This window comes from Sesamum indicum, linkage group LG11 (assembly GCF_026168435.1).
Source record: "Sesamum indicum cultivar Baizhima isolate 11 linkage group LG11, ASM2616843v1, whole genome shotgun sequence".
Classification (NCBI taxonomy): domain Eukaryota; kingdom Viridiplantae; phylum Streptophyta; class Magnoliopsida; order Lamiales; family Pedaliaceae; genus Sesamum; species Sesamum indicum.
Genome location: NC_142667.1, coordinates 2,342,661 through 2,355,322, shown reverse-complemented (window position 1 = coordinate 2,355,322; position 12,662 = coordinate 2,342,661). Strand labels below are relative to the sequence as shown.

Below are 12,662 nucleotides of genomic sequence, written 5' to 3'. Positions count from 1 at the left end.
CTAATACAGTTCTAATTGTTACAACTTTGGCTACTGGTGAAAAACTATCCACATAATCTATTCCTTCTATTTGATTATATCCTTCAGCAACAAACCTAACCTTATATCTATCTATAGTACCATCTGGATTTAATTTCAATTTGTAAATCCATTTACAACCTATTACTCTTTTATCCTTAGGAAGCTTTGTTATTTCCCATGTCTTATTGCATTCCAAGGCTTTTATTTCAGCTAACATTGCATCCATCCATTCCTTTTTCTTTATAGCATCACCTTATATTCTAGGTTCCTGAGGAATTGCAGCTGCTGCAAGTAGGCAATTACGCATAGATGGGGAATGTATAATGGTAGGTGTATCTATGTATTCTTGAGTTTTGGAACAAACATAGTCTTGGAATTTAGCAGGCCTAGTAGTTTGTCTAGAGGACCTTCTTAACACTAAATTTCTCTTGCCTAATTTTCTTGACTTTCATGCAAAAGTACATTGTCTGCAATTTTAGAGTTTACTGGATTTTCTTCTAACTCTGCTGTATGTTCTTGATTTTTAGAGGTTTCCAGGTCTATTTTAGTCATCAATGTAGGTATTGAACAAGTAATAGGGTCAACTAATTGGCCTATGTAAGGGAAGACATCTTCCTGGAAAGTAACATCCCTAGAGACTAGCATACTTCTTTTATTCAAATCATACAGTTTATAGCCTTTCTGATTAAGAGCATACCCCAAAAATACACACTTTAAGGCTCTTAAATCAAATTTAGATTTACGTGGCAAGTTATTTGTTGCAAAACATAGACAATCAAAAGTTTTCAAATAAGAGTAGTTCACAGGTTTCTGAAACAACACTTCATATGGAGTCTTCCATTTCAGTATAGGGGTACGTATTCTATTTATTATATATGTGGATGTTAAAATAGCCTCAGTCCAAAATATTTTTGGTAAATTAGCTTGAAACATTAAGGATCTAACTACTTGCAAGAGATTTTTATGTTTTCTCTCCACAATGCCATTTTGTTGAAGAGTGTATGTGCAAGATGTTTGATGAATGATTCCCTCTTCTCTAAAATATTGAAAGATTGTTGAAAATTATTTGAATAATATTTAATATTCAATTTAGAAATTACATTATTTTCAGTATATTGATTATATGCAATATAACTTATTATAGGATTCGGGATAAAGTAGAGGATTGAACAACTCCTTATTTGCTAGTAAAACGTTGTAAGATCGAGGTAAGTAAAAAATTAGTATTATCTATATATGTTTTATTTTTTTATGGTGTTATTTTTATATAACTCTGTGATTCGTTGAAGTTGATTTATTCGAAAATATGTGAGCGGTGGTTTGATTTAATTTGTGTGATTATATTGGTGAACGTGAGATGAGGAAATGCACTGAAATATTCCATTGTTGTATGATGTGTTGTTGGTGCTAAAAATGAAAATATATCAATATATGATTTTACGTCGCTAACTGCTTACAAGAATAGTGATATGTGAATTGAGGGAGTGGTGAAAATTAAATATAATTGTGATGTGAATACCCCTTAATGTTGTTGAATAGCCTATGTGGCAAAATAAAAAGAAAAGAGCTATGATGCAATGTGAAAAGACATACGATACGATATGTAAAGAGCTATGATTCGAATTGAAATAGCTATAATGCAAATAAAATTGATGAGCCGGCGTGTCAAAGGAATTCAGTTAAATATTGTATAATAAATGGTGAGATTGAGTTAGTGAAGAAGAAAACTATATTACCTTCTGGTAAGCAAACTATGGAATGAGGAGCTTAGTTGATTGTCTTGTTATGAGTTGACTATTTTATGTAATAAAGTTGATTACATTGTAGTTAAATTGATTGTATTTTATGCATGTTGCTCTTTTTGTCTTGTCTGGAATACAATTGATGTACATATATAGATAGTGTCGGTTATTTACTTGATGAGTTGCAAGCTCATTCCTCTACTAACATTTTTTCAAGAGTAGATCTTGAGGTGTCTGCCTATCGAGGGATAGGTCCAAACATTGCATTCAATCAGGTCGGGCCAATACATGATTTTCTCCTCATTCTTCGGTTAAAATACAAATCACGTTTTGGTTGTATAAAGAGGAATTAAAAGTGTATGGAACTACTTATGATGAGTTATCTTGTGGTGTTTGATATATGCATATATATATAAAGTTTTGGATTGATTGTGTCTGTTGTGACGTTGGAATTATGTATGCATCATTATGTGCATATTTATATATAGAAATAGGATTTACTTTAAGTATGATATTTAGGGGAGATATAATCATAGTATTGATATAGGGTGCTACAGTCTCAGTAGCTCGCGGAGGTAACTGGTTTAGCCAAGCCAAAACATTCCTTGAGATATTGATATGAAATAACTTGAGTAAACAACATCATTTATTTCCAGTAGATCAGCTCTAGCTAGGAGTGAACTAGATGGAATTGTGGATCTCCCCCTTTATACTAGTCCAAGTTTGGATTTAGCCCCGGATTGCAAAAGTTCAACCATTTTGGGATGCAAAAGGACTACATATTCAGTAGTGCAACTGGTAATGGGAAAGTTGGGATTTTCCCTGATCTTACAAGGTGGACGAACTTGAGTGGAAGAGGTATTTGACCTTCCATCTCCCTTTGAAGTTATCCTCATCGAGACGTCACTCCTCCAAAAGGGGGAGGTATCTTGAAGCTCCCCTTCTTGTGATGGCTCTCTTCCAAGTGGAGGAGATGCTTGACCTCCTTCCTCTCCTTGGCCATCTCCTCGTCGAGATGACAAGCTTCCATGAGGAAGAGGTGTTAGACCTTCTCTCTCCTTGGGATTCTTCTCTTAAGAGGACACACCTCAAAAGGAGGACACGCGTCAAAAGGAGGAAGTGCTCAACCTCTTCTCTCCCCTTAGGAATTTGATCCTTGCAATGACTCTCCTCTAGAGGGAAGTGCTTGACCTCCTTCCTCACCTTAAGAATCTTCTTCTCGAAATAACACGCCTCCTCGACACCCTCTTTTCAATTGGGACTCTTCTCCTTGCGATAGCTCTCCTACAAAGGGAATGCGCCTGACTTCCTTCTTGTACTTGGGGCTCTCCTCTTTGAGATGACAAGCTCTCAGGATGAGGTTCGAGCTCCTCTCTCGCCTTGGGATTCTTCTCCTTTCAAGGGCTCTCCTCCAGGGAGAGACACTTGATCTCATTCCTCTCCTTGGGACTCTTCTCCTCGAGACTCTTCTCCTCCAGACACGCCTTTAAGAGGAGGAGGTGCACAACCTCTTATTCCTTTTGCGACTCTACATGTCTAACTCGTGCAAGGTGTTCATCTTCAATGTTTTGATCAAGTTCTCACAGAAGGAGCCAGTTTTGATGGGGAATTAATAGGGAACTTGCTATCTAAACATATTTCACATTTAGGAACTAGGAAAATTCTTCCTCTTTTAATTTCTCTTTCAAAAGCCTTCTTTACAATAAAACTAGGAAGTATTATGTGTAAAATCAATTTTATTCCCTCACCAACCACTAATTTGTGGGTACAATTTACTATTTAGGGGTGATCCAGTAACTTTGTAATAATTCAAATCATATAATGTTGATCTCTTGTCGCTTTTTATTGAAATGATTGTCGTTTTGAGTGGCCTTTTGATTGATGTTCTTATCTCCGTCAGTGATACTTTCGTTATGCATTATGACTAGGTTTAGCAAGTCTAACGTGGGGAGAATCAAAGTTTGACCGGTAACGTGCTATTCACGAGTGTGATTATGATCAATTTTTGTTAGAAAATTGATGGTGGACCAAATTTGTGAATGATAGGACCAATGTATGAATGGTAGGGCTAAATGTGTGAGAAAATGAATTATATATGTGAAGCCCAAGACTAAATGTGTGACGTCCCTAAAATTTTTCACATAATAAAACTTGAACGGATTGAATTGGAGTTCGTAATAATATTTGAAAATAAATTATATTAATTAAGAAAATTAGGAAGGACGTAATGGATATTTTAAAAAAAGTTTAATTAAATAAATAAGATAATAATAACATTATATATAATATATATATATAAACATATATGTAACAATATATATACATCAATATATATTTTTATAATCAGAGAAGAGAGAGAGGATGGAGTGGCGGCCACCGCCCACCCACTTCTCTCTCCTCTCTTTCTCAATTACAATACACACACATGTACAATTACACACACAACACACATTGTAAATTACAGTTCTTCTATCGGCCGAAGGTGAAAACAGAGGTATGAAATTATAATTATAATTTTTATTAATTTATATAATTATATTATTTAATTAGTTCATTTATTATATGTTAATTATATTGAACAATGTACTATTTAATCGAAGTATTTTTCACGAGTTTGGCTATTTAAATTAGTGTCGAAGTAAATATCACGTTTGTTATAAAAATGATATAGTTGGTTAATTAAATTATTAGATTTATTATATTTAATTATTATTATAGCTAATTTACACAATTCCATCGGAATGATAAATCAAATACGTAATTCTATGTATTATTATTTAATTAAATTGTATAGCAATGATAAATTGATAGAAAATTAATAGAAATATTTCGAAAATTATATTTAAGAAATATTATGTTATTAGAAAGGGAAGATGAGGTTTAATGATAATCTCATTTACGAATGTTATTAAAAACGATAGTTATAAATATATAAGGGGTTTGATTAAATGAATTTTTACGAATTAGTTGATAAATTAAATATGCGTTTTAGATTTAGAAAGTGTAGTTATTTAAAATCAAATGGAACACGGGTTTGGACTTTAATATAAAAATAGAATATTAAAAGATTGATGGAAAATGTACGAACATTATATAATATTTTATTTAGAGTTTATGATATTCTAAATATATTGATTATACGTATAATATTCTATTATAGGACGTGACGACAAAGTATAGGGTTGAGCAGTCCATCGTGAAATCGAAGCATTTTGGGATTTAAGGTAAGTATAACTAATTGAATTTATATGTATAGCTATATGTGTAGTGTTGTATATATATATTATATATATTGGTTTTTTGGATGTGATCGTGAACTTGGCTTTATATTTATATACGTGGATTTCATATATTGATTATTTATATAATTAGTTGTGGATTATTTGTTAGATTCCTGTAATATCGGTGAAATTGGTACTATGTGTTATGTGATTATAATGTAGGGACATGCGAGAAACGATTATGTGATGATTGTATAATTGATTGTTGTAAGAAATCAAATTTGGAGTTATTATTGAGGAAGTAATTATTATAAAGAATAGAATGATGATTGTTAATTAAAATAAAAGATGATGCTTACCTAGTTGGGAACACAGTCCATGGTTTATCATAAAATGATTGATGATGGTGTGATGATGATGTGATATGAAAAATATATGAATTAAGCTAGGTACCATGGCGCGTAGAGTACCAAGATATTCCAGGCAGCGGGGAATATCCTGTGCTGTTAGCTACATACTGGGGTGGTTTGGAGATATCATGCTTGTATGTCCCGTGCTGATATTGCTACACAATAGAGTAAGAAGAGTGTGGGAAAATTACATACAACGGGTATTTTGTGTTGTATATGATATGACGATGAGATGATGATGGCCTTTAGTTAATAAATGATAACGTCAAATATTATGCCGTGGGTTGTTTTACAGTTGTAGGGGTGTATTACCGCTTATATATGCTATTGCTATATGATGAATATTTGTTAATGATGTGATTGCATTTTACGTGACATCTCAAGCTGGAGTTTTCGGCTGCTGGGTTGTTAAATATTCTAGTCCTTTATCGGGTTTGTGTTTAAAATTGTGGTACTACTTTCCTTGAGGTTATGTACGTGAGGTCATCTAGTGAGGGTAAATATAAACTTTTTCTGGTATCTATTATCTTTTAAGATATATATATTATATTGATAAATTAAAATTTATTTTACGGGTTGAAAGGGAACTACTTATAGAATGAGTTCTAAGTAAGAAAATGATGAAATAGTGATAATTAAATGTAGTGAGTAGGAAGTGCTACAAAATGTGTCAATTTGAAGACCAAGTGTGCGATGGGTATAAGTTGCATTACTATATTTATAATTATTATGACTACAATATTACAATTGTCGTACTCTCATAGTTACAAAACGAAAAAAATAATTCTGCTTGAAATTAATCTTATTAAGTAGTTGGCCTACAATATAAAACAATGATCAATCACATTCAAGTGCAATAATATTTACAATCTGATCCATTTAATTAATTTGTGCTCAAGTTTAATTCATGTAAACAAAAAATCTCCAACACAAACACAAAAACGAAACAAAAGATGAACAACCTCAAACATAATTCTCAAGAACTAGCTTGCCCTTGTGCTGGCAACTCATACTGTCGTCCCTTTCGATTATAATCTCTCACCACTATAGTCAAAACCGGCATTATAAATGGCATCACAATAGACAAGACGATGAACAACACCAGGATCCAGCCATTGGGTGTAATCGCCACCATACAAGTGTCATAAGTCGCTGTCAACGCAAAAAGCGCAACTCTAAGCTCGAACTGCAGAGGAAGTCCAATTGTAAGAAAATTCATCATGTGCAGTGCCATGAAGAAACCCAGGGAGTTGAAAAGTAGGAAAAGACCGTATGCCACGGCTTTGTTAGTCCCCATCACTGCCTGCCCAGCCATGTGTCGTGGTGGTCGCCTAGCCGATGAAACATTATTCTTAGTATCTGGCCAAAAGTCGTCCTGCCACACCCCACCTGGAGGGCTAAGCACAGCCTGGTACGTTGCGGTTGCTATAAGCACGGCTATCACGAGCAACGTGTTGCGAACTTTAGTTGGAGAGTCTTTGATCTTGTCATACTTGAAGTAATCCTGCAACTTCTTGGAGGCGGATTTGCGAGAATTTCTCTGTTGTTCTTGGGCTGACTGATTTTGCAACGGAATTTGAGATGAATTTATTGAATTTTCCGTTGCCAAATCCGGCAATGTTTGGGTTGTCGTAGCCCCACCTCGACTAAGCATTTCCTCTATATCAGTATCACCTCCTTCTGATCTTAGGACATCATGTGGAGTGAGGCCATTTTTGTTCAAGAGATTCATCTCCAATTTGCCCTTGTAACCAAAGTTCTTGTCCAGCAACAAATCAATGACCTGATATGTAACAAACTAATTTAGTATTTGAATCATCTGTGTAAGATATCAAGAAAATCATAGAGCAAAAAGTTTAGTTAAGTTACTACAAATTCCCCCATGTTAGTGTAATTATTGATCCTACCTCTTCCATTCAAAACGTTGAAACCTCCCCTTAAATCATTTAATATTCGGGTTTACTACAATTTACGCTCCTGTAATATTTAAATAAGTAAATTCCCTATTAAAAATAAATAGCAATTTATTCCCTTATTTAAAAAATGAAACAATTTACCTTCCTGTTTAAGGACATAAAGAGGTAAAATTGGTAAATTTTGAAAAACATAGGAGGGTAAGTTGCTATTTTATTTTTTTTAAGGAGTTGTTTGCTGATTTTCCGTAACACAAGTAGGTAAATCACAATTTACCCTTTAATATTAATATCTTAACAAACACATCAGTCCATCGATAATCACCTCGTACTGCTTTCTGGACGTCGCGAGGTGCAAGATAGTGTTTCCTCGATCATCCCTCTTGTTCAAAAGATCCTCTTTACCGAACACAATGACGTGCTCGACCAAAACCTTAAAAGCTTCAAACTGATTGTTCTTCACAGCCAGATGAAAACAGGTTTCTCCTCTAGCAGTCACTTCAGTGATGGAATCCGAACAGGCTGACAGCAACTGTATTATGACCTCTATTCTCCCTTTAGCCACTGCACAATGAAGTGGAATTCTCTTCTCTTTTCCCTTCACCAAGCAGAGATGGCAGCCTAGTTCCAATATTTTTCTCGCAATCTCTATATCTCCATTAGCTGAAACAATGTGCAAAGGGCTAAAACCGTCTTGGTTCAACTCCAAGACGAGCTCCGGGCTAAGATTCAAGACATCTTTCACAAAGTTTACGTGGCCGCCAACGCAGGCAATGTGCAGCGGTGTGTCTCCATCTGCTAGAGCAACGGCCCGTAAGAGGTAGGGGTCGTCTTTGAGCAAATTGTGCAGCTTGTTTACGTCTCCCTTTCTTGCAGCCTCAATCAGCCTAATTCTGTCCATTCTTCGTGAGACTTTTGGAGTCTTGGTCAGTTTTGAGTGTGCTTGTGTTTTGTTCTTGCTGTTCCTTAATATGTTAGGTTATGATCAGGTCAATGGATGTCTGAACACCATACAAACTCCAATGTCTAAACAGAATGAGAATCCACGTCATGTTGCACAGGTTAGGTTGACCTGGTCCGACCATTCCCACAAACCTGAAATCTCATCCCTTGATTACAAATATTTGACCTTTACTTGCAATCCTATTCGTCCACTCAACTGTTTTGTTAGTCAGGGCATTTACACAGAGCAGGCAATGTGAAAGGAAAAAAAATTAAAATACATGCATATTTTATCAGCAGAAAAAATAGAAAATATTGCCCAATTGTCCACAACAACAAAATGAATAATAGTTAAAAATCCAAACCTTATAGCAAATATTGAAGGTTGAACTTTAGGTAAGGTGGAGAAGATACTATACACCAGAATCATCGTGTTTAAGTTCAGGTTCCTCGCAAATTTGGTAGTCTTGCAACGAACTTGATATTTTGAAAAAAAAATGGTTGTATTAATAAACGTGATCCGGCTCAAATTTAGTGATCCCGAGACACGAACTCGTCACAAATAGTTAACTCCTCCAAAATCAGATTTTGGGTTCCTTGAGAATAAGACAAGAACCGTGAGCTCGTCGGGCACGTCCCCGACAAAGACCCTCCAACGCTCAAGTTAGGTTGATCGAGAGAAAAGTGTGCGATCTCAATGTTCGATCACAATAAATGCAGAACAGTTACCTTTAATTACGGCGTTTCGGGTCTATATATAGGGCACAGCATGGTAGTGTTGACCAGCCACGTGGTCTCATCCTACTGGCCGGCGTCCATGATTGGACGGCTACAATTGTCCGGGTGTTCAAAGGCAGACGGATCCGGGTCGGGTCCTTTCGACCTAACCGATGAAAAAGGCGCGGATCCTTGCTTAAATGCCTAAAACGCCCTTAATAAAGGGCATTTTTTATATTTTCCTAGCACTTCTTCTTAATCCCACATTAAAACGAATAACATAAAATATTCAAAATTATAACTAATAATAACGAAGAATTTTCCAACAAGAATGATGCTACTATAAATCAAAACTAGTAGCCATTGAAGAAGGGAGACGTAGGGTGGAAGAAGATGGAGGAGAAGCTTGCCGATCTTCAAAAATGGAGACAAGAAGGCGAATTCTTTGCAACAAGACAGCCATCGTAAGTTTAAAAAAAGTGATTGACATCGTGTCATGTCATGCAGGCAATTTGATGAGATAATTAATGAAAATCAAGGCTGAAATTGACAATTTTCATACAAGAATGGGGACAATTTGGGTATCACAAAGTGGTGGGCCATGATGATTAAGTAATAGAGTCCCTCAAATCTTGATCGAGTCATGGCACAATCAACAATTATACCGGGCTGAGGGATAATATCACGGGCTGCTCAAAAAGTAAGTAAACAAAAAATAACCTCAAGTGAAGGTGTCCTAAGGATAGAACTGTTGTCTTGAGGAACAATATTGCATGTTGATCCCGTCATCTTGACACTGACCATTAATATAAAGGGTTAATTATATTTAGACCCCCTTTAAAAATATAAAATTATAATTTTTTTATAGAAAAGTTTTAAAATTACACTTACATCCTTCTAAAAATTCACTGTTTACACCTAATCCCCTTTCGTTATGGTTTGGACGAAAAATACTGACGTTAGCAAAAAAAGTGCATAAATTTTCAATTTTTATCCCTTAGTGAACATTTTCATATAAATATTTTATACTTATAAAGGAAAATATAATAACGTTAACTCACTCTCTCTATATATATACATATAATATTTATTCATTTATAAGTATAAAAATATACATGAGAATATTAAATAAGAGATAAAACTGAAAATTTATGCAAGTTTTCTTTACTGATGTCAGCATTTTTTTGTCCAAACTCTAATGGAATGAGGTTAAGTGTAAAGGAAGAATTTTCGGAGGTAGTATAATGTAATTTTAAAACTTTTTTTAGAAAGAAATATAATTTTATATTTTTAGAAAGGTCCAAATGCAATTAACCCTTAATATAGTGAGTAACAGAGAAACTAATGAAATTAACCATGGCTTGTGTAATGGTTTGTTGAGTTTATGATAGTAAGAGGGAAAACGCCATTGAAGTTTTCATAGCATGGTGTCATAACTTCTTGATTTGATGTTGTAATGAATTTAAGAACAGTGAAGTAGTGGAAATCCCATAACTATGTAATAAACATGGTTTTGTACTATCGTTGACTATCATAATTAAAAGTAGGGAAAAGTATTATTTTAGTCCGTTAAATATGCCTAATTTCAATTTTAGTCTGATAATTATGTTCATTTTTGTGTAGGTCCAGTAACTTACGAAATTGCTTACTTTTAGTCCTCTAGCAGATTTTCGGATAATTTTACCCTATGCAACTTTTGAAAGGTAGTTTTAGTCCATATGCACTCACAGGGGTAAAATTGTTCGAAAATCTACTAGATGACTAAAAGCAAGCAATTTTGTAAGTTAATGGGCCTAAACAATAATCGACATAGTTATTGGACTAAAATTAAAATTAGGCATACTTAACGGACTAAAATAATACTTTTCCCTTAAAAGTAAAAACAAAACAAGTGATACTAATTAATTACGGCTTGTGCAAAGGCTATTATGCGTTATTTTTTCAAATGAAGACAAAATATTTGTCACAATTTTCAGCAGTAGCAAATTTTTTACTATAGGTAAAATCATAACAAATGTTGAATGACTGAAGTCAAAACTTAAATTTTCGTATTGATTTTATCTAACTGTGATAGATTGTGTTGATTACTATGATTCTTAAACCTTAGTGAATTATAGTACATGGAATAATCAATTTCTTTTGTAGTGTGACCGCATGTTGTGGGTGAACTTATAAGTTTTTAGCAATATTTTATAAGACATTTGAAAATTTATAAAATTAATGAATAAACTATTTAAAAAATTATAAAACATATATTAAATCGACATGAATAACGCGAGCCCCCAAAAAACAAACAAGGCATAAAGGAAGGAAAAATTGCAATTTTAGTTTTGTAAATAATGGGGTAGCAATTCATATAAAACTAAAATTATTAAAATGTATTCTTATAAAATTAAAAACCTACCTAGGTTTTGAAAATAGCTTGAAAGGCCTCTCTGTAATATGAAACCCTACGAAAAAAACCCCTCCTTGAAAAACAGACGGAGGGTGGCCTACACGATCTAGAAAGGCGAAAGGAGCAAGTTTTCAAGTGTTTTCCTATTTGAATTGACATAAATGCCCCTTTTCATCCTTATAAATATTGACCAACACAACGTACATTCTACCCCATTTTTGCAGTAGCTGCTTGTGCAATTACATTACAGGTACTAAAATTTTATTTGTTCTATTTGTTAATATTTTGTAATTTCTTTTGATGAAAATTGACATGCTTTGTTATTAATTTTTTTTTTTATTTTGTAGAATGTTTTATGTAGAAGATCTTCGTCCAAAGAAGGAAAAAATTGATTTGAGATACCAAAAACCAAGATGTTATTGTAAAAAGTATGCCGCAATTAGAGTTGTAAGTTCAACCAAAGAAAGTGATGGAAAATTATTTTGTAACTGTAGGACAAATGAATGTAATTTTTTTTGTCGGTTGGACCCGATTAGTATTTTTGGAAAAGTTTCACAGTCAAGTTCAACACCTACACATCCAACAGTTCAAGAAGAAGTTCATTCTCGAAGTGGAACAATTGAAGACAATTTTAAAGACGTATAGACAATTGCCATGAATTAACAGTGAATATGAAAACGTTAGAGGCAAACTAAAGAATGATGAAGGCATTATTTGTACTTGTTATTGCTTTGGTAATTGCAATAGTATTGAAATAGATTATGTATGGAAAACTGGGACCATTTTCAAGAAATGCTCTTCATTTGCTGTTGTGAACTCCTCAATTACGAGTAAAACAAAGTGCGTAGAACCACAAACCACTCAAAAGGATTGGCAAGAAACCAGAAATTCAGACAAGGAGATGTAATAACAAAGCAGAATTCATATACATAGTCAAATTTAGCCAAAAACATAGACAAATACTAGCCAAAATAATGCCAATAATGAGCCAAAAAAATTCAACACCTCACAAATTGAGACAATTAAGTACATTTCATTCATTCTTCCCAAAAAGGCCAAAATGATGGAACCTGTTAAATACATCATTAGTCAAAGATGTAAGAAACTTAAAAAAACCATAGTATGTCTACTGCTTACAAAAAACTACGAATGGTTTCACAAACCATATAGCATGTGTCCTTCTTAGAAAGTAGTTTCCATCCAAATATAGTAATCAGGTAATTATAATCAGTCCACACTAAAAACTTACAAAAAAACTAACAAGCTATCATTTTTCACCTTGACTTGGCCTGTATGATGCA

The 12,662-nt window shown here is 33.9% G+C and overlaps 1 protein-coding gene across 1 annotated transcript; it reads right to left on the bottom strand.

Moving 5' to 3' along the window:
• Nucleotides 1–6,088: 6,088 nt before the first annotated feature.
• On the bottom strand, nucleotides 6,089–8,278 carry LOC105173271 (uncharacterized). The gene is made up of 2 exons (XM_011094961.3): nucleotides 7,633–8,278; nucleotides 6,089–7,177 (listed from the first exon to the last, which is right to left on the bottom strand). Exons 1-2 carry the CDS (start codon nucleotides 8,206–8,208, stop codon nucleotides 6,371–6,373), a joined length of 1,383 nt encoding a protein of 460 aa, XP_011093263.1. The 5' UTR covers nucleotides 8,209–8,278; the 3' UTR covers nucleotides 6,089–6,370.
• Nucleotides 8,279–12,662: the final 4,384 nt, after the last annotated feature.